The sequence below is a fragment of the Pelophylax lessonae genome (assembly GCF_965119305.1).
Source record: "Pelophylax lessonae genome assembly, chromosome: 13".
Taxonomy (NCBI): Eukaryota; Metazoa; Chordata; class Amphibia; order Anura; family Ranidae; genus Pelophylax; species Pelophylax lessonae.
The window spans coordinates 158689086-158715340 of NC_138780.1; the positions used below are offsets into that span (position 1 = coordinate 158689086).

At 49.2% G+C, this 26255-nt stretch overlaps 1 protein-coding gene across 1 annotated transcript in view; it reads right to left on the reverse strand.

The window, feature by feature from the left end:
* The window catches only part of TDRD9 (tudor domain containing 9), a 789496-nt gene that overhangs the window by 582857 nt on the left and 180384 nt on the right, over window positions 1–26255 (reverse strand). The window contains exon 4 of the mRNA XM_082275596.1: window positions 8586–8666. Coding sequence (XP_082131722.1) covers window positions 8586–8666 — 81 coding nt within the window. The remainder of the gene's footprint in view (window positions 1–8585; window positions 8667–26255) is intronic.

The following is a 26255-nucleotide window of genomic DNA, read 5'->3' on the forward strand; positions in this document are numbered from 1 at the left end:
GGACTGAGGAAGTCTGTCCCACCTGGCCAGGACCCCCGACTGGAGAGCCCGCGTGTGGAACAGGGCAAAGGGAATCGCCTCGAAGGCCGACACCATCAACCCCAGACCCCGCATGCAGGTCCTGAGTGACGAGGACGGAATGTCCCTGAGGGACCAGAGTTCGTCCCGCAAAGTCCGGAGCTAGTCCTCCGGCAAGAACACCTTTGCCTGAGCAGAGTTCAGAACCATTTCCCGCTAGGGAAGGCGAAGCAGCGAAGACAATGTTGAATTTTGAACATTGATGGCCCATTCGAACTCCTGGAGCGTCTGTACCGTGAAGAACAGACCGCGCACAAGGTCCTGACTGGCACGCAATCCCAGAAGCAGATCGTCCAGGTACCCCAGGACCGCAATGCCCTGGGCCCGTGGTAGACCCAGGACCGGAGCCAACACCCCGGTAAACACCCTGGGTGCCGAAGTGAGATCGAAAGGTAACGCCACAAACAGGTAGTGATCCCCTGTGACAGCAAACCGAAGGTACCCCTGACGATCCTCGAAAATAGGGATGCACAGGTACGCATCCTGCAGATCCATCGAAGCCAGGAAATCTCCTGGGCTCAAGGAGGCCACAACCGAACGGAGAGACTCCATTCGAAACTTCAGAGCACTCACAAAGCGGTGCAGCGCTTTCAGGTCCAGAATAGGACGCACTTTGCCCTCCTTCTTGGGCACAGTGAACAGATTCTATCAAAACCCCTGAAACCCGTTCCGATGAAGTACTGGGAAAAACATTCCCTGAGCAGGCAGGTCCAACACTGCTTGATGCAAGTCCTGCAAACACCCCGGAAGCAGAGAAAGATAGGAGGGAAGGAATCTGTCCCCCGGCCAGGAAAGGAATTCGATCTGGAAACCCGATCGAACGATTTCCTGGACCCACCAGTCCGATAGCCGGATCAGCCAAGGTCGGAGGAAACCGCGCAAACGTCCCCCCACCCCTGAAACGGGTGAGGGCGCCCCTTCGGGTAGAGGCGGACTAACCCGCCGAGCCGGCATTGCCGGACTCCGGCTCACCTGCTCAGGGCTTCTTCCGGGTGCCCTGGGCCTCGAAGGTCTTGCCCTTGGGATGGGCCCGAAAGGCACGAAGGGACCCCCTAGTAGAACTAGACGCAGAACCCCGCCTGCCTCGAAAAGACTTGGACTTCGGGTTCTGGGGCAGCATAGAGCTCATGCCCCCCGTGACACCTGAAAACAGGGTGTCCAGAGCCTAGCCAAAAAGGCGAGAGCCAGCATAGGAAAAAATCAGCCCTTCAGCCATAACAGTCGCCGTTGAAGCACCGCGACACTAGAGAGGCGAGCCACTAAAAGGGCCTCAGCCAAGGCTGCATCACACAAATACATTACTCCTCGGTGGATGTGATCCACCAATTCCAGCCTGGCAGGCGCAACACCAGCAGACACAAGATTGCGCTTAAGCATCTTCGTCCAATCAGCAGCCGCCTGAGCCACCAGAACGGACGCAAAAATGGGTTTGAGCAACGAACCCGCCACCGTATAGGAATGACGAGAAAGGGACTCCAACCGCCGGTCCGTGGGACCCCGGAACACCGAGGCATCCTCAGCAGGAACTAAGGTGGATGCGTTCAGCACGGCCACAGCCTGATCCACCTGTGGCGGCACACACCATCGTGACTCCGTAGCCGGATCAAAGGGATAACGCAACCCAAACCGACTAGGCACCAGGAATGGATGTTTTAACGTGCGCCACTGTGCATTAACAGTGTCATGGAATTCTTCCGGGCAGGGAAAAACCTGCGCAGACTTGCGGGTCCCGTGCGTCCCAAACGGGGACACAACACCCGGAGGACAGGGCTCCTCCTCTAAATGTAAGGTGTCCCTGACAGACACAATCAATGCATCCATGGTCGCCCGTTCTGCAGGCGACCCCGGGGAGGGGGTATCAACCCCTTCCATCACAGTCTCCCCCTCAGACCCCAAGGGGGCGTAGTATGACCCCAAGGGGGCCCCAAGTATGAGCGGGACCCTGAAAAGGGCACGCTCGCAGCCGCCATATCAACATCTGAATCATAGAAGAGGGACAATCGGGGTCCCTGACGAGCAGCACGTTCAGCCATCAGCATTTCCCCATTGGACACCAAAGTCGCCACTACAGCGGACAAATCAGGTCCCAGAGGGGCCACAGGAGAATCGGGGGGCCCCCACCAAGGCCGGTGGAAAAGTGCTATCCTGAGAATCCATGCTCATGTGAGAAAAAAAGGACAGTGCAAGAATTAGGTGCTGTCCCCTTAAAAGCGCTGCGAGTGCGCAGCCCACCACTCCAGCTATAAAGATAGAAAAAGACCCCCAAACAGGAAGGAGACAAAACTGAGCCAGAAGCGACAGTACAGAGAAATATTGAGAGCAATAACCTGCAGAGCCCCCGCAGAGTGTTGCCACCGCAGTCCTGCTTCCGAGGAAAGGAGGAAGTGCTGTAAAAGTAGGCTGATCCATCTGCTGCATGACCCAGGGAAAATGGCTGCCCCATAGGAACGTATGGGAGACTCCACCAAAATGGCCGCCGACATGCGGCCGAACCGAGCGATCGGTCACCGCAAAAATGGCGGCGATTGGCGCCAATTCAGCATGTATCTATGCCCATAGAGAAGCTCACATGCCTGCTCAGTGTATAAAAAAATGGCGGACCGCGCGGCGTCACCTCGCCGCGGTCCATACACAGTCTGCACCCCCAAGCACTAAGTGACCCAGGGAAGGGGACCCCTAAAACACACACACAGCGCCGCAGCGCATGTACAAGCGATCCCCGCAGGGATCGCAGCAGGAGGTCACACAAGGCACAGACATGGGGAACACACAGCGACCAGGACTGCCACCCCACACAGAGGCCCCACAAAGAAGCACTTACCTGTACCCGATGGCGTGGGGAGCCTCACAGAACGGAAAGCCGATGTCCTCATCTGACAGGGAATGCCGTTTGCCAGGGACATCGCACTGCTAAGTCGCAGATGCGTCCAGTGAGGTAGCCACCTCACAGCTGCATCCCTGTTGCGAACAGGGATGGGTCGTTCATAATGCCAGGGCGAACCATAGCTGAACGCTCGATGGCGGGCTGGGGGTCCATCTGACCCTCTGTGCCCTGGTGAACCAGGGCGGCCAGTCCGAATCCCAGCACCACATGTCCATCTTCGTTCGAAGAGTCGACTAAAAACTAAAGCTGACCAAACAGCTAGTAAAGAAAGAAAAACTGACATTTTCCAAAGAAATCAAATAAAAAAGAAGACAGGCTGAGACCAAAGCCCTAGCACAGGGAAAGCCTAACTACTCCTGATGCTAGGCAAATTAAAACTGAGTTGGGAGTGGACACTGCAGGGGGGTATTGACCATATGGGACAGCCCCCAGGGTTGTATACATGCAAATGCCTTTTGTTCTTAACTAAGTCTATATGCCTAGCTACTCCTGCGGAGCAGATGACAATACCCAATAGTGATGACTTAGAGGAGGCGGCGACTGTCGGAGGACGTAAGAGAAAAAATAATTTTTCAGAATGGTCGCTTTATTTTGTTTATAGTGCAAAAAATAAAACAAATCGCAGAGGTGATCAAATGCCCCCTAAAGAAAGCTCAATTTGTGGTGAGAAAAAGGACATCAATTTTGTCTGGGTACCGCGTCGCACAATCACGCAATCGTCAGTTAAACACAGTGCCGCATCACAAAATGGCCTGGTCATTAAGGTTAAATATCCTATGCAATAAGATCTGAATATCCTATGCAATAAAATCTAACCCTCTAGGGGTTAATTTGACTATGGCCCGCCGCATATATTGACAAACCTTTGCCTCCTTTTAATGCATTAGAAAGGAGCACATTCACACCCCCCTAGGATGTTCTGTGCATGCTCCAAAACAAGTTGCACAATGTCAGGTCTAGGACTGTCCGCCTAGGCGCTGCGCTCCATGGCCCGATGCCTCATCTACACAGCCATTCACAACTTCCGGCTCTTCCTTGCTGCCTCTGCCTTGTTTCCCGACCCCTCTTTCCTGACCCCTCTTTTCCTGAGGACAGCGTGCAGAGATTGCGGCTGGCATTCGGTTGCATGGAGGTCTGAGGAGGCCTGTAATGCACACAGTACTCTGGATGGTGTTCTGAGTCCTGTATTGCTGCATAGTGCTCTGAATGGTGGTCTGAGGAGGCCCCTAATGCTCAGTGCTCTGGACAGTGATCTGTAATGCTGGACAGTGCTCTGGATGGTGGTTTGAAGGAAGACCTGTAAAGTACACACTTACAGTGCTCTGCTCTAGATGGTCATGAGTTTGGACTTTCGTAGGGAGACCTGCACAGTGCTGCTCTGGATGGTCATCTGAGAGGGCCTGTAACGCTGCACAGTGCTAACTGCTAAGTAGTAAGCACGCTATGGACTTTATTACTTCCTGGAAAGAATCACTCAAGGGCTCTACAATGACGGAGCTCCGTGGAAACAAAAAGTTTGCGGGTAAATGTCCCTTCCTCACATTCTCATTTCGTTTTCATTTGTCAATGAAAACTGAATTGATTTTCGTCAGTGGACAAAAATTTGGTGTACTGTCAATTTAGTTTTCTTCGCTGTAAAAAGGCTGCTGACGAAAATTTATGAAAATGTTTTAGTTAACTAAATTAGCACTGGTTTATCATAGCACATCATGTGACTGAATCATTTTATTGCTTTTATCTCAGGTATTAAAGATACTATACTAAATCGGAGAGATTACCTCCCTCCATGTTGCAGGCAGAGATATTGGGAGTTGAAGCCAGGAAAGGATTAGTGTTCTTCCCATCGCCCCATCTCCCTGTTGAATGCGGACGTGAACATTTTTGCTAAAGTGCTTGCAGGGAGACTGAGCTTGGTTATTCGCACGTTAATCCATAATAATCAGACAGGCTTTATGCCGGGCAAAGGCACATAATATACATAGGTTGTTCACCCATTTTTCTGCAACCACCAAAATAGAAATTCCAGGTGTCGTGATGTCCCTTGATGCAGAAAAAGCCTTCATCTCGGTCGAATGAGAATACCTGTGGCAGACTCGTCAGAGTTTCAGATTCTGCTCCAACCTAATTTTGTATATTAAATGCCTGTACAAATCACCATAGGCGAGGGTTTGTTATAATAGTGCTTTCCCCTTCACAGGGGCACTCAACAGGGCTGCCCCCTTTCGCCAAGCCTCTTTGACATGGCGACTGAGCCCTTGGCCTACCTAATCCGCTCCTCTTAGGTGGTGTGAGGGAAGACCGTATTTCCTTATACGTGGAGGACACACTTATCTGGAGGACTATGATCGGTCTATTTGAGCGGCACTTGGCATTACTTATCTATTACTCTATTCTGGGAGTGGTTATCAACTGGGAAAAATCACTGCTTTCTCCTCTTGCGACAGATCCCCTCCCCAAAGTCCCTTTTGCCTGTAAGAAAGGTACCAAAATGTAAATATTTAGGTGTGGTGGTTCAGCGTGATCTTAATGCGTATGTTTCAGAAAATCTCCTCCCTCTTTTACAATGTCTTCTCAGAAGAGTTGAATCGGTTATAGTTGCAAACTCAATATGGAACCCTACAGACTAAGACTGGGATGCCATTAAATTCATCTGCAGGTAAAGGCAGGCACCTCAATACTTGGTAATATAGTGTATAAAGTAACACTGTGCATCAAGATTCAAGACAGGGCAGATTGCTCTCCTTGGTTTTATGAAAGGGTAAAGGTTTAAAGTAAAAGCTATTTTGCCACAGGAATTAGTGCAATGACACCAATGATCCAAAAGACCCCAGGTGGCTTGACAGAAATTTGCCAATAAGTGCCATAGAAGGTTGGAAATGAGGATTGGGGGGACAAACTTCATCTTGTAGCCCTTGGCTATCACTCCCACAGACCTTGTGGCCAGCCTCAGCAATGGTAAGAGCTCTTAAGTTACTGTCCAGTCAGCAAAGGTTTAACACAAACTAAGGCTAGCAATGAACTGTTTGAATCTTAACCGGTTCAGCAGGAACCATGAATGGGCAAGCTGAATGTACCTAGTTGACCGAGCATTCAACTTTGGTACAACCCGCTTGCCAGATTTGCAATTATCGCTAGCAGCTGCTATAGTCACTAGCAATAATCATTAAAAAGAATAGAGGGAGTATATCATAGGGCTTTAAAGGTGCATATGACACAAATTTATTAGGACATTAGAAATCATACATAACCATGTACATTTGATCTCTGCATATACAGTAAAACCTGGGTTTGAGAGTAACTTGGTTTGAGAGCGCTTTGCAAGACAAGCAAATTTTTAAAATAAATTTTGACTTGATATACAAGCGATGTCTTGGTATACAAGTAGCGTCATGTCACAACTGGGTATAAAAGAGAAGAGAGGCGCTTCTAAGTGTAGCAATATTGTTACATTTAATGAAGGTTAGCAGCTCACATCCAAGTATGCAGGCATCCGGGGTAAAGCTGTCCACATAGACCGTCCTCCGCACTGCCATCTTCATCACACCCTTCCACGCTGCGCTCCACGAGCGATTCAAAGTCTCGCTTTCAGATCACTCTACTGCAGGGTAGTCTTCCCAATCACAATTGCAGACTGACATCGGTGAGAGCCAGTGGTTCAGAAGATGGTCTATGTGGGCAGCTTTACCCCGGATGCCTGCATACTTAGATGTGCCTCTTTAATCATCAACCATGTGAGTTGCTAAATGTTGTAGCTTTATTAAATGTAACCATATTGCTACACTTAGAGGCGCCTCTCTTCTCTTTTAGGGTCCTTTCACACGGCCGCTCCGCTGCGGGACTTTTTTTTTTTCCACGGAGCGGATGACATTTGTGTCATCCGCTCCATGTGCCCGCATATCATCCTATCCGTTTGTGGATGATATGCGGACATAATGTTAGTCTATGGGCACTGCGGATGTCAGCGGATGACACCGCTGACATCCGATTTACCTTCCTTTCCGTTTTTTACACGGAAGAAAAAATAGGGTTCTGTTCCATTCGAAAAAACGGAACAGAACTGAAAGGAGGAAAATGGTATTCCGCTGACATCCGCAGTGCCATTCACTTACATTATGTCCGCAAATCATCCGCAAAAAAATAGGATGATTTGCGGACACACGGAGCGGCCGTGTGAAAGGACCCTTATACTCTGTTGCTCCTGCTGGATTTTGCTTCTAATCCCCTTGTGGAGGCGCCATTTGTGGATAGACATTTTATGAAGACACAACCTATCACATTGCTATAATCTTTGTATATAGACTATAAACTGAAAGACTTATGAATAAATGGTTGGAACGAATCATCTGAGTTTCCATTATTTCTTATGGGGAAATTCGCTTTGATATAAGAGTGCTTTGGATTACAAGCATGCTTCTGGAACGAATTATGCTCACAATCCAAAGTTTTACTGTACATCAAGCAATAATCCAGATCAATCTTGATCCTTCTCAACATGTTTCACTATAAAATACAGCTTCTTCAGGAGTTTATGGATATTGCTTCCCTATGGTGTATTGGGTTATAGTAGAGGTGTCTCATCTTGATCGGAAGAACCTGCAGACACTTTTCATAAAAAATCTTTAAATGTGGAATCGCAGATTTGAGATCCACAGAAATAAAATTGCAAGATTGATCTGGATTAATTGCTTGATGTATATGCAGAGATCAAATGTACATGGTTATGTATGATTTTTAATAGGTCTTAATACATTTTGAAAATTTTAAACAACAAGAGTGTGTGATATGCACCGTTAAAGCCCTCCCTCTATACTCTCTATTCCTTTCCATTAAGCAATTCAGGGTGTGGTGCATTACTCTTCAGTATTGGCACATCCATTCATAGCTACTTTTCTAATACATAGCAATAATCATGGTCTTTTCCCGGCTAGGGCAGCTTTCCCCGCCAGAAGAAAATGTCTCGGCAGGAGAGATTCCCCAGCGCAGCAATGTTAACAGTAACATAGGGTTTATAGAGGAATTATTTTCATGTGCTTTTGTCGCACTGGAAAGGTATTTTAGCGCAGCAAACGAGCACCAGTGTAAAAAAGGCCCTTAAAAAGCAGATTTTGATTGAGTAAAGTATCAGCAACGTTAGAACTACACATTGTTAAACAACTTTTTGTCTATCAAGATTTATTATCCCTCCTCAGAAATCTTAACAAGCACTGAGGTGGCTATCACTAGACAACTGTTAGGCTCAGCTCCCTTTCACAACATCTCAAGGTAGGAAGAACTGGAAGGCTGCCAAATTAATTATGAAACGGAGAGCATTAGAGCTGCTGAGAAAGAACTAGCTGGCTTCAGTGCTTCTGCTATGAATTTACCCGCGAGGATGAACTGCTCCACATTGCCTACAAAGGTTCGATGATGGCTTGTTTTAAAAACTGACTAAAGCTATAGAAACAGGTCTAACCATTGGCTGAAACTCACCCCCAAATTATGATATACTATACTATCCTGCCTTTCTCCAAGACCGGAAAAAAAAAAAAAAAAAAAACACACACACACACACACACACACACACACACACACACACACACACACACACATCCTCCAAAAACATGTGAACTCACATACTGCTTACCTTTACCATTCGTGAATTGGTACGCAAGAGTCTGCGAACAATCATCAGGAGAAAGTCCATTTCTTCTGTGCGCTCATGGACCTGAACAATGAAACAAAATTTTTTAAAGAAAAAAAAAAACAAAAAGTAAACAAAAAACAAAAGCCAGAAATAAATCTCCTTGGAACCCAAGAGACATTACTCCAGCCTTTTTTAAATGTTTTTATTTTTTTTTACACTTTTGTTTCCTTCACACACACACAAAAAGTATGCATACGGGTATTTTGAAAGACATTATAGGCAGTGACAAACTCCTAACTAGCAAGGATCTGACTTAAGTATAAAGGAGGAAAAAAAAAAAGGTAATCTCAAGATTAGGGTACAAAGGAAACAAAAGAGGACATCGTAAAAAAGGCTGGGTATTAGAGCTTCACGATCCTGAATAAAATCAGAATCACAATATTTTTTTGCTGCAATAAAGAACATGAATCTCAGCGAGCGTAACATTTTCACATTATACAAAAAAATTGGGCTAACTTTACAGTTTAGTTTTTTTTTTTTTTTTTTAATTCATTAAAGCCTATTTTTTAAAAAAAAAATAAAAAAAATTTGCGTTAAAAAGACCGCTGTGCAAATACAGTGTGACAAAAAAATATTGCAACGACTGCCATTTTATTCTCTAGGGTGTCTGCTAAAAAAAATGTACATACTGTTTGGGGGTTCAAAGTCAATTTCTAGCAAAAAAAATGGATTTTTGTCTTACCGTGAAATCCTTCTGATGTTTGTTGACGGACACAGCTCCATAGCTTCTTGACTGTTGGGTTATGCTGCCCCTAGAGGAGTAGGACACTAGGTGAAAAAAAATTTGACTATGCCTATAGCGCAGTCCTAAGGGGGTATACTCCCACTTCCTGCTATAGGACTTCTGTTTTGTAACAAGCAGCATCAGAAGAATACATAACACAACTAAACAGAGGGGTTGGTGCTGTGTCCATCAATGAACATAAGCGAAAAGGATTTTACGTTGACAGACAGCTCCATAACTTCTTGACCGTTGGGATGTTCCAAAACCGTGTCAGCATGAGGGGTGGGGACAAAAAAAAAAACCAAAAAAAACAAACAGAAGTCCCCAAAAAAGGCTAAACATAGCCAACCAGGTTACCAAATAGCTCAATCAGGAACAGCTGGAGCTCACCTACCATGGAAAAAAACACCCTCAAGAGCCACGAGCCTCTGCAACAACAGCCCACAAAACTTTGCGGCCAAAAGCCGCATTTGCAGATGCGAAGACATACACCTTGTAAACATTGTGAATGAGTACACAGACGACCAGGTGGCCGCCTTGTAAACCTGGACCACGACGCCTGATGACGGAAGAACCAGGAAGCACTAAGCGCCCTTGTAGAATGTGCCTTAACAGGGAAAGGAGGAACCTGACCCTTGATGGAACAGGCCTGCGCCACCATCTGCCTGATCCATCTAGAAATGGCCGCAGTGGAAGCGGCCTGTCCCTTACAGAAACCATCCACAAGACCAAATAAAGAATCCGACTTGCGAATCAACTGCGTGTAGAAGCAATAGCTAACAAGAAAGCCACCTTCTGTGACAGAATAAGCAGACAAGTTAACAAACATTTACAAAGGGCAGTTTTTGAAGAACCGACCGTACCAGATTAAGATCCCACGGAGGCAGCAGGGACTTTACAGGAGGAGCTAGATGGCGAACCCCCCTGCGCAAAGGCGTGAACCAAGGAATTTGAGGCCAATGGGCGATTAAAAAAAAATGCCAAAGCTGAAACCTGACCCTTAATGGTGCCTAGTGCCAAACAATGATCTACACCTCTTTATAGAAATTCCAGCAGACATGACACCGAAATGGAACCAAGGTTATGGCAAACACCGGCCTCAAAATTGAACCTTCCACAGTAAAAAAGGTAGCATACCAGAGATTCAGCCTTCTTGTCCACAGGGTCTTTAAAAGACGGAGAGTCCTCCACTAGTAGCATTGTGACTTTATTCAACCTGGAAACCTGAGAATCCACCACCGGCAGAACTGTCAGTTTCTTTAAGTGGGACTCCTGAAAAGGATACCTTCTCACGAAACGATTAGGTATCCCCACCATGCGTTTCGGGGGAACCCCACCGACTTGCACCGATCTTGTCGAAATAGGCAGGAATGGGGAACACCTTAGTCACTTTGGACGGTCTGCGGGTACCAAATTGCACCGGCGCAGACGATGCAGAATTAGCTATGTCCTCCATTTTAAAAGTATCCCGTACCGATACAATCAGTGCCTCCACAAGCGCCTTTTCTTGCGCAGATGTAGTGGAAGAGGATTCCTCCCTCACTGACCGAGCACACCAAATGTGTGGACGCTGAAGAACCTGTGGGGTGATTCGTATCTGCGGGGGGTCAAATCAGCCTCAGAATCTGAGGATGCAGGTGAAGGCAGAGGGCGCTTTTTGCTAGGTGAAAAGGATATGGGGGAACAGAAACCGTAAGGAGTTCTATAGTGGAGGAAGGGAATCAGGCAGACCGCAGTGACCTCTTTATTTTCGCATTAAAATGTAAAACCGAACACAGATAATGATACAGGGTGATAAAGTACTCACTGTTCCGTGGATGAGAATACCGCGGATAGCGTGGTCACTTTGGCTGGTGCTGCAATCTGCAGTTCAGAGACTCTTTATAAATATATGTAGACAGTTTCGAGGTAATGTGTTACTATAATCCCGTTAAAGTTGTAAAGGAAAAACCCCCCTGAATTGGGTGGGACTTTAGAGGTAACAGTAGAAATCTCTCAAGAGAAAGGTTAAATTTGAGTAAAACTTAAAATTTATTTGAAAAAGGTAAGTGTGGGCAAAAACATCACTAGGTTAGCATATATTCAAAAATATCATTATAATACAATACAGTCACAGGTAAATGGCAGAATCCAACGCGTTTCAAAACGTTGTCTAATACAGAAATCTTCCTCAGGGAATCTGCATATATTCCTGAAAAGCATAACCACATGCAAATTATAAGTCCCAGGAAAGGACAAACAAATACATATTTGAACAGTTTTCATTTATACAAGTAACTTTGCAGCTGCGACAACATATTGCCCCAAATTACCATGGAAATCTCTGCTGGTTTGCCAAGGATGCCACCAACCCCCCAGCGCGGAAGGTGCCACCCCGTGGGGAAATAGAAACCCCCCAACAGTTGAAAACAAAGCTGAAAGAGAACAGTAGATCGAGAGAAAGAAAGAAAGAGAAGGAAAACTTCCAGATGAAATACCACTTGTGTAAGGTCACATACCTGCGAGAAATTGGAACCCCATATAATTGCCCTTCAGGGGATGTAGTAATTCTCCCACAAGACGAGAGCTAGAGTCAGGTGTATTTAGTAACAAGATAATCTTCCCCTGGAAATAGTAATTAATGACTGTCAGGGAGCCTAGAATGATGTATATATAATTAATCATGCATAATAAGGAGAGGATGTTCAAATCAATTCACCTGCTGTGATGATTTGCTGTATATAAAAATTTGAAAGGAGGGTTTTCTTGGGATAAAAAGAGAAAAAAGAAAAAATTCAGAAAGAAATCCAGATAGTTATCCTCCGCTCTGAGTATCTCCAGGGCTTACTGCATTGTTGATCCTATTAGGAAGAGGGATGGGAGCCATGAATGTATCTTGTGACCCTTATGAAAAATAGACCGTACCGAACTTATTCTATTTGGGGTATCTTATCTCACTGTTCTATTGGACAGTCCAGAGTGTCCCATCGACCTCAATGGATATAGTGCCCAGAAAAATGTAAGTATATTCAGGGTTTCTGGTATAGGTGCCACTACTTGCCTAAAATGAATATAAAGAGACAGTGTATATGTATATACAATTGTGCATATAGATATGCATCTAATATAAATGGGTATCCCAAATAAGTAGAGAGGTACCGTTCAAAATGCAAGTAACGACATCCCTGGAGTCACAATGTTCACAAGGGCTGGCAGCGTATCATTCCTAAGGCTATATAGTATGGCCTCAGTAGCGTCCACCATATAGGTCCTAATGGCAAAAGGGAAAGAAGACCCCCTTAGGTGTAAATAAAACATGAGTATAACGATCCAGGTCCCCTGAGAGGTACTTACTGTTGGTACAGGTGAAGAAGCATAGAGGGACGGCAGTCCTGCAGTGACTCGGAGAGATAACTCTCCGGACTGACTCTCGGCGTTCCCTTATATACTGCTGGAAGGCCCGTGATCTCGCGGTAAATATCGCGAGATCCACGTGTAGTGTGTTTGTTGTCGCTTATGATGCCGTCATTTCCGTCTATTCTCCCCGCGGGAAATCTCGCGGGTTTTGGCGGTGACATCCTATCCGCTCTGGCTACGTATACTGCGGAGAGTTCCGCAGAGCTAACGTAGATCATTACTTCCGCCCTAACTTACAGACGGACATAACTAATGTCCGCTCAAAGTGCAGCGGTACAATAATGCAGCAAAAACAAAAAATATAGAAAAAGAGGGAAAAATAACATTTTCAAGTGAGACTTGGCTGAAAACGAAACGGTTTAATACATCAAATAGAAAATTATTAAAGCCAGTAAGTGTTTTAATATCCCTCAGTTGTATAAAAACTTTTATTGGGCCAATTTAAAGATGAGGAAAATCTATATCAGGTGACGCCCCAGGCACGGGTAGTGCGTGTGCCCCTTAGAATGAACTAGGGGTTCAGAAATGGAGTTCCTGGGAGCTGGCACCCAGGTGTTACCAAACTGAGGACGCTTATTTCTCCAGGTGTTTGGGGGCCAAAAATCTATATAATGGTCCCCATTGGAGATGTCTTACCCGTGCCGGGATCTCGGCTCGCGGGGAGCCCCCCCAGGGGGAAAAAATATATGTGACCATGCATAGCTTGTTGCATGGTTGGGGTTTCCATTCTGCTGGTAGGCCTGCACAATGGGAAGGAAGAAAAGAAAAGAAAATAGGAGGACAGGAATGTAGTTGGAGGAGGGGCATCCTCCAGGGTGAGGGTTCAGAGACTCTTTAACCTTGCTAGCCAAACTCACTGAAGGGTGGTAGATTCTCCTAAACAGGAGTTGCATCAGGAGGCTTGGGAGTCTCGTAAATGAGCAGAGATGCTGGTTGTACACCTAGCGTGGTTTGCACATGAACAGCCCGAGAGCGCCTCTCAGAGGAATGCTATGAAGGTAGGATTCTTGAGGCAGTCAGTGGTAGCCTCAATCAACGTTGTAGCACATTTAGCTTGCTGTTCACAGATGCCACTGTGTTGAATCCCATTGGGGAGATATTCCAAAGGCATTCATCCATTCAGAGCAGGGTGATCTTGATTGTATAAATAAGCTTCATAGGGGCCCAAAATGACTTCCTTCGTGATAGCCCATCAAATACATGCGAGGGATTCAGAGAAGAGATCCAAGGGGGAGCAGGGATAGCACAGAGGTGCAGGAGTGAGCACGCATCGACACGTTTTGTCCGCTAAATGGTGTGGACTTCCTCAGGGGTAGTTTTTTGCTAGGTCTCTTTTGAAGAGCCATATCCACTTTTGACACCAGTGACTGCAGGACAACCGTCATAGCAAACAGAGTGGACTGAGATCCAGAGGGACCCTCAGCTACTGAGAGTGGGTCAGGTGGTGACGTGCTCAACGGACTCCATGGTAACCTGGGGACCACCAGCAAATTCTGAAAAGAAAAAAATAAAAACCACAGGTCCCAGTGCACTAATCAGCGCCGCTATAGCAGAACGAGGGAGTATGTACAACCCCAGGGACTCACCACAACAGAGTAGGGACAGAGCGTCAAGCTGTCTAGTGCACGCCAATAAAAAGAAAAGAGGAAACTGATGTACTGCCACTAGAGGCCCACCGCCGAGCACCGCTCCTTTGGCTACAAGAAAATTGCTGCCGCATAGACTTCAATGGGAAGCCACAAAAACATTGCCGCTGAGCTCCTACGCGGTCACATCCATAGGAAAATGGTGGCGCCACACGGCGGGAGGGCGACTCCCGGGACCCCTCCAGGTACTTAAATCTAGCAAGGGGGATCCAAGACAGCCCCCCCAGGACATTTTACCACATAAAAATGGCAAACTGAGTCGCCCCCTCCTGCCAAAGTACCATCTCACACCCCACACCAAGGACAGCTCAGCCACCCCAGGAGGGGGGGGGGGGGGCAAGGGGGGAAAATATGGGTGGTAGCGCAGGTGTACCCCGCTAGTGAGGAAGGGGTACCATTAAGGTAGGAAGGACATAGGGGGGCCTACCACCCCAAAATTTCCCAGGGGAGAGGGGGGACGCTACTCACTACAACTTAGAACCGGGCACGCACCACTCAGGGAAGTTCACCTCCCCATTTTTGAAAGTGGGGTGCTGCGGACCACAGGTATGCTGCGACCAGATCGTGAGAGTCCTCACAAGACATTTAACTCGCCGGCCAGCCCCTGTCCAGTGTCACTATGTCGCAGCCAACCTAGCACGTAGCAGGGGTCTGCAAGTGCTCACTATCCAGACTGGGAAGAACGTAAATCTAGGATATCCAGTGCATCACCTAGTCCGGCAGTTGGTTGTAGTTCTCACTGGAATAGACTTGATTGCAGAAGGAAAATAAGAAAATTAGGAAAACAATGCTATGACCAAAGATCCCAGCAGGGAGCTAGGTCCTTACTCCTGACTTAGGCTAAAAAAAATGAAGTCCTATAGCAGGAAGTGGGAGTAATCCTCCATAGGACTGCCCTATAGGCGTAGTCAATTTTTTTCCGCCTTGTGTCCTACTCCTGTAGGTTGAAGCATAACACAAGGACTAAGAAGATATGGAGCTGTGTCCATCAATGAACAAGAGAAATACTGATTTTAATTTGTAAGCAACAAGTGTTAGAAAAAGGCTTAGTCTAAGTGGTTAAACTGACCTAATTTACAGACTGAAGTTCAACCCTTTTATCTAAAACAGGGGTGGGGAACCTATGGTTCGGGGGCCGTATGCGGCCCCCGAAGTCATCTGGTCCGGCCCCCTATGCAGCTGAGTCTGTGTCTCAGCTGATCTGTCAGAATGGAGCCGATGCTTCCTGTATAGTTCCTGCTCCGTTATGACAGTCTGAGTGAGTCACAGGCGGAGTGATATCAAATGCACTCCGCCTGTGACCAATACAGAAAACATCACCTCTTCCTCCAGCATGGCTCTGCTACAATTCTCCTAGCCAGCATTTCCCGCCAGCAGCACACAGCAGTACCAGCCAGAGCCAGCAGTACCAGCCAGAACCAGCAGTACCAGCCAGAGCCAGCAGTACCAGCCAGAGCCAGCAGTACTCACAGCAGTACCAGCCAGAACCAGCAGTACCCACAGCAGAGCCAGCAGTACCCACAGCAGAGCCAGCAGTACCCACAGCAGAGCCAGCAGTACCCACAGCACAGTACCAGCTAGCAGTACCTACAGCACAGTACCAGCCAGCAGTACCTACAGCACAGTAAAAGCCAGCAGTACCCACAGCAATACCAGCCAGCAGTACCAGCCTGAGCCAGCAGTACCCACCTGAGCCAGCAGTACCAGCCAGCAGTACCCACAACACAGTACCAGGCATCAGTACCAACCTGAGCCAGCAGTACCCACAGCAGTACCAGCCAGCAGTACCTACAGCACAGTACCAGCCTGAGTCAACAGTACCCACAGCAGTATCAGCCTGAGCCAGCAGTACCATCCAGCAGTACTCACAGCACAGTACAAGCCAGCAGTACCAGCCTGAGCCAGCAGTACCCACAGCAGTACCAGCCAGCTTTACCAGCCATATATACCCACCAGCAGTTCTTTTCAAAACTTACCACCACAAAAAAATTTGCCTGCGCTCCAGACTGACCGATGCAAACCTGGAAAATCTGTTGCGAGTAGCAACATCATCAATACCAGCTAACATCACACACTTCACTAAAGAAGCAGTTGCAGCCATCACATTAGGGGTGAGATAATTAAATGTTTGACCAAATACAACAGGCTAATTTTTAAAGGTGATAATTTTGTACGGCCCCCGAATGGTTTTATAAATACCCGAATGGCCCTTGGCAGAAAAAAGGTTCCCCACCCCTGATCTAAAAGAATGAAATGATATATAGTAAAACATGTTTATAGTCATCTCCCAGCACTTAGCATTTAACACAGGCTGTGCTGACAGCGGAATCCCTCCCACTGAGCTATTGTGTTCTTCCAGCAGGGGGAGGGGGGGGGGTGACTGGAGCTATCCCCTCTGGAGGAACACAATGATTATTGCCATCAGCAAGAACAGCTGATCGATCGTGTGTAAAATCAGACAGGCTGGTTATTCCTAAGTTAATTGATCGATGGTTAAATTTTCAGCCAGTCCCTCTTCAAGATTTGAAGGAAGCAAAAGCTAGCCAGAGATATCTTCTATGGTTTTATGAAGCCTGGGATTCATCAAGGACTGATTTTACTGGTAGTGCTCCCCAGCCACCGTGAAGCAGAGATATCAAAACTGGATTTTTGACTTACCGTAAAATCCTTTTCTCTTAAGCTCATTGACAGACACAGGACTGATATCTTGATATCCGTAGGGTTATACTGCCCCCTACAGGAGGACACTAGGCAGGAAAAAAGTTCTGGCCACACCCATGGGCAGTCCCAGGGGGTATATCCTCTCTCTCCCTGCTATAGGATGTCAGTTATGTAACAAAGCAGTGTCAGAGACTCATACCAAGCCAACTCAAAATAGAGGGGCGGGTACTGCGTCTGTCAATGAGCTTAAGAGAAAAGGATTTTACGGTAAGTCAAAAATCTAGTTCTCTGTCGCTCATTGACAGACGCAGGACTGATATCTTGATATCCGTAGGGACATTCCAAAGCAGTGCCATAAATGAGGGGTGGGATAACCGAAAAAAATCCAATCCAGAAGGCCAAAACTGAGCCAACCAGAAGAATAGAGGACGCATTGAACCAAGCAGATGAGACCCACCTGAAAAAAACAAAACCCCCAAGGTAGACCAAAGGTCCCCTCAAACAGAGGTCTGCAAAACCTTGCGGCCGAAAGAGGCATCCGCCGATGCCAGCACATCAACCTTATAGAATTTTGTAAAGGAATGAACCGACGACCAGGTAGCTGCCTTGCAAACCTGAAGCACCGACGCTTGAAGGCGGAAGGCCCAAAAAGCACTAAGAGCCCGAGTAGAGTGCGCCTTAACAGGGAACGGAGGAACCCAACCCTTAATAGAATAAGCCTGCACCACCGTCTGTCTGATCCATCTGGAGATAGTCGCGGCAGACGCAGGCAACCCCTTTCTAGGGCCATCCGTGATCACAAAAAGTGAATCAGCCTTACGAAAAAAGTCAGTAGTAGCCAAGTACACCCTGATCGCCCGAACCACATCCAAGAAGTGTAACGCAAACTCCCGAGGATGACTGGGCTTAGGACACAGGGAAGGTAACACAATATCCTCATTCAAGTGAAAATCGGAAACCACCTTAGGAAGAAAGGATGGATTCGGACTAAGAACCACCTTATCCTTATGAACCACCAGATATGGGGGAACGACAAGACAACACCGCCAGCTCCGACACCCTGCATGCAGAAGAAGTGAAAGCCACCAAAAAGGCCACCTTCTGGGATAAGGTAAGCAAGGGAATCTCCCTAATATTTTCAAAGGGAGGTTTCTGGAGAACCGACAACACCAAATTAAGATCCCAGGGCGGCAAGGGCGTGCGCACCGGAGGAGCCAGGTGCCGCACCCCCTGGATGAAATTCCGCACCAAAAAATGAGTAGCCAGTGGCCTCTGGAAGAAGATCGCCAATGCTGTAACCTGACCCTTGATAGTGCTCAAGGCCAGCTTCTGCTCAACCCCCCGTTGCAGGAAGGCCAATATCCGAGCCACCGAGTAAGAACGTGGAGGAACCCCAAGGGACTCACACCACGCGATATAAGACTTCCATGTGCGATGATAGATCTTTCTGGAAGTCTCTTTCCTTGCTTTAATCAAAGTAGGAATAACTGAAACAGACAAACCCCTGTCCTTCAGCACCTGGCTCTCAACAGCCAAGCCGTCAAAGCCAGCGATCATAAAGCAGGATGGAAGATCGGTCCCTGAGACAGCAGATCCTCCCTGAGAGGAAGTAGCCAGAGAGTGTCCGCGACCAGCCTGACCAAGTCGGCGTACCTGGCCCGACGAGGCCAGTCCGGAGCCACAAGGATAACTCTAATTCCCTCCGCCTCTATTCTGCGAAGAAGTTTCGGCAACAATTTGAGAGGAGGAAAAGCATACAGCAGCTGATACTGCCCACACGGAGCAACCAGTGCGTCTGAGGCATCCGCCAGAGGATCACGGGGCGGGTTACAAACCTCTGCACCTTCCTGTTGAGCCAAGATGCCAACAGATCCACATCCGGAGTGCCCCAACCCATGGCATTGTCCGACTGAACCCGAGCCGGGCAACCACGAAGATCCTCGATCCAGTGATCCAGGCAAAACCTGATCGCTCTCAGTTCCAACAAATTTATCGGCCACCTGGATTCTTCCAGGGACCAGAGCCCCTGAGCAGACAGCCTGCCGAGAATCCCTCCCCATCCGGATAGACTGGCATCCGTGGTGACAATCATTCAATAGATCGGAAGAAAGGACTTCCCCTGACTGAGCATCGGAGACCGAAGGCACCAAACCAGAGACTCCCTGGTCCGTTCTCTCAGCCGGATCCAACTGTCCAAGGAATCGGGATTCCGGTTCCATTTGAGAAGAATCTCCTTTTGGAGAGTCCGCGTATGACACTGAACCTGCGGAGACTCCGCACAGAGGAGGAGGTCGTTCAGGTAGCCCAGGCCCGATATGCCCCGCTGCCGCAACAGCACCAGAACTGGGGCCAAAACCTTTGTGAAAACCCGGGGAGCAGAAGCGAGACCAAAGGGTAACGCCACAAACAGATAATGGTCCTCTCCCACAGCAAAGCGCAGAAAGCGCTGGTGTCCTGCGTAAATGGGAACATGAAGATAGGCATCCTTGATGTCTACGGACGCCAGAAAATCCCCCTGATGCAGGGAGGCCACCACTGTGCAAATTGGCCTCCACTTCTTGTTGCATCAATTCCTTCACTGCCCCCAACAGAACCGTTAGGCGATTCGGGGACAGTCGCATATTGGAAGGGAAGAACCTCACTGGTGGAAGCGATCGAAACTCGATCTTGTATCCCGACCGTATGACCTCGTGAACCCATTTGTCTTGAATCCTGGAGAGCCACGGGTCCGAGAACCGGCGAAGACACCCCCCCACCCCTGATATGGGTGGGGGCGCACCTTCAGGCTGAAGCAGTCTTATCCTCAGGTCTGGAAGGACAGGATTGTTGCTTACCAGACCAGGGTCTCTTGAAACCCCCCCCCCTCCCCCCCCTCCCCCCCAAGGCTTCGCCTTGTCGCCCGCCCCGGAGGAGCGAAAAAACTTCTTGTGAGCTGAAAAGGAAGGTCCCTGTCTCCGACGAGGTTCCTTACCCTTATTAGCCTGTGGTAGAAAGGTGCTCTTGCCCCCAGTGAGATCCTTGATAATCTCATCCAAGGTAGCACCAAACAGGCGATCCCCCTGAAAAGGGAGATCAGTCAAGGCTTTTTTGGAAGCCTGATCCGCCGACCAGCACTTCAACCATAGAATGCGCCGGAGGACAACCGCCAAGATCGACACACGCCCCAGCAATGGAGCAGCGTCCAGTGCGGCGTCACAAACTGTAGCCCCTGCGCCATCTGCTCCAGCAAATCCGTCACGGCAGAGGGGAGACTTCTCCCCTCCAGGTCATGGCTTAACCGCTTGGCCCATTCCGTCAACGTCTGTCAAACCAGAGCAATGGTAAACACTGGCCTTAAGGCCGACCCTGCCAGGGAGAATATGGAACGGGACACAGATTCCGCCCTACGATCAACTGGATCCCGAAATGAAGGGGAATCCTCCCGGGGATAACAGTAGCCTTATTTAGTCTGGAAACCGGCGGATCCACCGAAGGTGGCACCGTCCCATTTTTTGAAGGACTCTTCAAACATGTAGTGCCTAGCAATCCGCTTGGGCATCCCAGGGAGTCGTTTTGGACGGACCCACTCCTTTTTAATGATATCGTCAAAGCATTTGGGAAAGGGAAACACCTTCGCCACCCTGGAGGGCTTGCGAGTGCCAAAGGCAACTTCCGTATGAGCTGCATCCGCAGGTGCAACCTCCAGTTTTAGGGTCTCCCGTACAGACACAATCAGTGCGTCCACCAGTGCCTTGTCTTGTGCTATGGAAGAGGCAGAAAGGTCATCCTCACTATCAGAGGAGACGGGGTGCGAGAGAGCAGCCCCAGAGGAGGAACCCGCAGCAGCAGCGACTGGCTCAGGATCAGAATCTGAGGCATCAGACAAGACAGGGGTAGGCGGGGGTCGCTTTTTAGCCCTCCGTCTGACAGGCCACCTCCACCCGGGACATAAATGACTCCAGGACCGCCGAAAGTGCATCAATGGTGAGCGGAGAATCGGAGGGCCCTGCGGCCACCTCGAGGGGATCAGGTGGGGACACATGTGCAGCAGGCAACACCAGGGGAACCCGTCGGCAAAAAAATTACAAAAAATTGTAAAAATGTCACCCAGCGCTGCAGCGCCCCTCAATGGTCAGACAGCGTGCCTCGAGACCCCTGCAGAGAGAGAGAGAGACCCCAAAAAGGCTCATCACACGATGCACCAGAGTTCAACAAGACTGCTCTCAGCATTGTCTGCATGACAAGGAAGTCCTGTGGAGCGATCTTCCCGGGTCTAGGGAGGGGCTCCGCCCCCTCACACGCCCTCAGTAACTCCCACAGCTGCCCAGCTCTGCAAACAAAACGAGCTGGGTGTACCAAGATGGCCGCCCCCATGAGCCACATGAGGGACTCCAAACAAATGGCGGCCCCGGGCGCTGCGGTGGGAAGGGGGGTCCCCACATCAACTAACAGACGATCGATCGGTAGGTAGGCCCTGGGAAGCCAGGGAGGAAGACCCCCGCACAACAGCCGTGCGCACTCCGGACCCCCCCCCCCCCGCCCACCCTCTTAGCGGCTTGCATGAATGGCGAGCCATCCCACACACACACACACACACACACACACACACACAACAACCCCCCGTAGGGGGGAAGGGAGGGGGAGAGGGACACCACAGAGGGAGGGTGCAAAGGGGAACAGAGGGGAACCCAGATTAGTGTGGGTCCGACCGTCCCAGGTAGGGGCCCGGGTCCACCCCAGAGTCAGCCATGAGGAGCAGGGGGGAAGCATTTACTCACCATACCGGAACAAAGCGGGCGCCACTCCAAACAAAACCCCTCACTGCCCAGTGGGATGGGGTGTCGGCCAAAGGAGACGCTGCGACTCCGCCATCGATCGGTTGTATGCGACTCGGCTGGACGTTTAACCCGCGGGCCTATCCCCGTCCAGCGGGACTATGTCGCGGCCAACCCAGCACGGAGCTAGGTCTGCACGCGCTCGTAGGCCGGCTGGTGTGACCACTGGATCTCAACATCCAGCCTGTCGCCCAGATCTGGCATAATTGCTTGAAGATCTCACAGGAACAACTGGAGAAAAAAAGCAAACTAAAAAAAGATCTAAAAAAGCTTGCCAGGACCAGCGATCCCAGCAAGGAACTTAGCACCTTACTCCTGACTAGGCAGAAAAAAACCGACATCCTATAGCAGGGAGAGAGAGGATATACCCCCTGGGACTGCCCATGGGTGCGGCCAGAACTTTTTTCCTGCCTAGTGTCCTACTCCTGTAGGGGGCAGTATAACCCTACGGATATCAAGATAACAGTCCTGCGTCTGTCAATGAGCGACAGAGAAATAGGGATGTGTAGATACGCATCCTATAAGTCGATGGAAGCCAAAAAGTCCCGGATCTAAACGATGCCACCACCGACCGGATGAATTTCATCCTGGACTTCTGCACCCACACAAAGCGGTTCAGAGACTTTAAATCCAGAATTGGACACACTTCCCTTCCTTCCTGGACACCGTGAACAGGTTGGATTAAAACACGCGAAACCTGTCCCATGAAGGAACGGGTACAAGGACTCCTTGGGCAAGCAGATCGTGCACTGCCCCCATGAAATCTCTGAGACGATCGGGCGAGCGAGCTGGAGAATGGACGGGAAGAACCTGTCTGTGGGGCGAGATCGAAACTCGATATTGTACCCCTAACGAATCAGTTCATGAACCCACCTGTCCTGAATGCCGAACAACCAGGGTTCCTGAAAGCACCGCAGATGTCCCCCCACCCCGACAACGGGTGAGGGCATCCCTTCGGGAAGAGGTGGACTGGGCCGCCAAGCCAGACTGACCGGCTTTTGGCTTACCCGTCCACGGTTTCTTGTGGCTACCGGGAGGTCGGAAGGGTCTACTCTTCTCCTGCTTCCCAAGGGCATGAAATGAATTAAGTTGAGTCTTAAAGGAGGGCTCCCACGGCGTGTGGGGGGGGGGGGGGGAAGCTTACCCTTAGTGACCTGGGGCAACAGACTACTCTTACCTCCAGTGAGCCCCTTAAAATAACTCATCTAGAGTTTCCCCAAAAAGACGACCCCTCACATAGGGGACCTCAGATACTGTCTTTTTGGATGCGTGGTCAGCCGACCAGTTCAACCAGGTAATGCGGCGGATCGCGATCCCCACCACGTACAACCGGGCGACCAACAGGGCCTCTTCCAAGGCTCTGCCACCTGAGTGCTGCGAAGTCCGTTGCACCATGCCGTGAGAGCCTGAGGGGCAATCACAGGAGGCAAACACAGGTATTAACAGTGAACCCGCCACCATATAAATGTGGCAGGAGAGCGCTTCCATGCACCTATCTGCCGAATCCCTGAATACCGGGGAATCCTCAACTGGCATCAAGGTGGACTTATTAAGCCTAGACACAGAGTGAAACCTTTTGGGGACACCGTCCAACGTTTGTCTACCGCCTCCAAAAATAGATAGCGGATAGAAATCTGCTTAGGCACCAACATGTGCTTAATGCGTCGCCACTGGCCATTCACAATCTCGTGAAATTCCTCAGAGCAGGAAAAAGCCTGACCTGATTTCTGGGGCCTTCGAAACCCGAAAGCGGACCGCTTACTTGACCGAGATGGCTCATCTCAAGATTGAGAGCTTCCTTTATGGTGCCAATGAGGGCATCCATCGTAGCGCATTCCCGCGCTACCGAGGAAGATTCCTCCTCCGCCCCCTCTGAAGCGGAGGACCGGGACCCCTCAGGGGGACTATCGTCTGTGGCAACAAATTCGGGCTCAGAGTCAGAGGACTGGGAGGGCACAGGCCGTTTTTTGGAGGAGAGTTCCAACATCAGCAGACCAACCTGGGACGCCAAAGTAGCAAGAGCAGCAGATATGGAGGTCATGGAAGAGGATTCAGGTGTACCCGAAGCCCCCACCAGGTCTGCAAGGAATTTGTTGTCCTGGGAGTCCATTTTGCCTTAAAATTAAAAAGGGACGCTGGCCCATTAAATGGGCGGTTCCCGCAGAATCCCCAAGCCCCCCCCCCCCCCCGTAATCTGCACCAACTGAAAGAGCCCCTTGAGGAAACACTAGCCACAAGTAAAATTTGGTTTGGTCGAAAAATGGCAGAGGGATGAGCAAAAATCCAGCAGCCTGTCAGTACTTGCCAGCAGCGGTCCGTACAGGAGATGTGTGAAGGAGTAAGTGACCTCACATCGCTAGAGGTCCAGCCCTCGAGCCCAGACAAAAGGTGCCTATTGAAACTCAATGTAAAATGACACCGGGAAAATGGCTGCTTGCCCTCACTAGGCATTTGCCCACATCCAAGATGGCGCCCGAGTGTGTGCCTGTGCAGAATCCTAAAATGGCTGCTGTCCTCAAACAGAGCCTAGAAATTTGCCCACCATAAAAATGGCGGCCGCTCCAAACAGCGGCAAAAAACGTGTTCAAGCACATTCTGGCTACCATTGGGCACCCCAGGGAGACCCCTCGATCTATGGAGCACCCCCCCCAAGTACTATAAGTGCCCCATATAAAGCAACCCCCAGCGGGAGCAGGGGGGGGAACACGGCCCGAAGGGGGATCCTACAGAGACCACCAGCTCGGCTATCCCCTAAGAGTGGGCCCACAACCCCCCAAAAGTCCCCAGGGACAAGGGAGTATTCGTACTCGCCAGTCCAGGAAGCGGGCACCTCTCTGATACGGGAGACCACCCACCCTCAGTGGGGGGGGGGGGCGTCAGCAAAGGAGGAATGCTTGCAAAACACGGCGATCCGGGTTGAGACACCCTCAGCGAAGACGCAGCTGCGCAGGCTCGTCCCCATTCGGAGGGGCACCGCCGTTGTGAGGCCTGGGCGTACCAGTAACCTGCGACGCTCATTGGCAGGCTGGGACTCCATAAGGATCTATATTACCCAGTCCGAGACCCAGCTCTGCAGTCACTTGTGGTCCTCCAGGAAAGGAATCCCTGACTAACTAGTGATAGTGAGAGAAAATAAAATCTATTGTGCAAAGAAACACAAATTCTGAAAAAAAGAAAACCGAGACACAAGGTCCCGGTCAGAAAGACCTAACCAGCTCCTGAGCTAGGCAGCGTAAAACTGAGGTAATATCAGATTGGGTTCAGGATAATGGCTGAGGGATGGCCCCCTAGTGGAGTGCCGAGGCATAAAAGTTTTTTTGTATTAACCTAATTATCTGCCTAGCCTTGCTCCTGCAGGAGGGCACCATTACCCATTAGAGAAGGCCAATACCATCGGGCGGCGACTGTCAGAGGACGCAAGAGAAAACTTACCGTTAGTTTACCGGTAACGGCTTTTCTGACGAGCCTTCCAGGACGGCCCAACATGAGATGATGGGCTCCTCCCCACAGGAAACACAATCAATTAACAGTTGTTAAAAGGCCCCACCCTTCCCTCTGTCCCTCAGTTGTAAAAACGTATCTTCCACAACCATTTCCAAGGGAAGTGTTCCAAAAATTCTATAGGTACTTACCACCGAAGTTTACTCTATTTTTACTTACACCCTTTTAACAGGGCGGGTAGGCTGGCCGTCCTGGAAGGCTCGGCAGAAAAGCCGTTACCGGTATACTAACGGTAAGTTTTCTCTCCTCGCCTTCCAAGGACGGCCCAACATGAGAGGATACTAGATTACCCATAGGCCTACTTTAGGGTGGGACCACTGCCTCTAAGACCTTCCGGTCAAAGGCTAGGTCTAGTTAAGACAGTACTTCTACACGGTAATGTTTCAGGACTGTGCTAGGTCTGGACCAGGTGGCCATATTGCAGATCTGTTCTCCAGATGCTCCAGCTTTTTCGGCCCAGGATGTTTTTAGGGCTTCTTGTCGAGTGTGCTTTTAGCTTGCTGATGCCAGAGCACCTGAAACTTCATAAGACTTGTTAATGGCTTATTCCAAACCACCTAGGGACTGAAAGCTTTTAGGCCCGCAGTCCTATTGGTCCAGGGTAGAGGATCAGCCGATGATTAGATCTCCCAAATCCCCTGGTCCTCCATAATTAATCGAGGAGGCGGCTCCTCACATCTAATCAGTGAATTTTCTTGTATCTTGTATTCTTAGGGTTATCACACAAGGATGGTAAAATTATTTCTTGCTTCCTGTAAAAGGAAGAGGTTACCTTGGGCAGGTCTAAGGGATCTGGCCTGCGAATAATCCTATTCGGGAAGATAAAACATAAAAGATCTTTTTCCAGAAAGATCTTGTGAATTCCCTA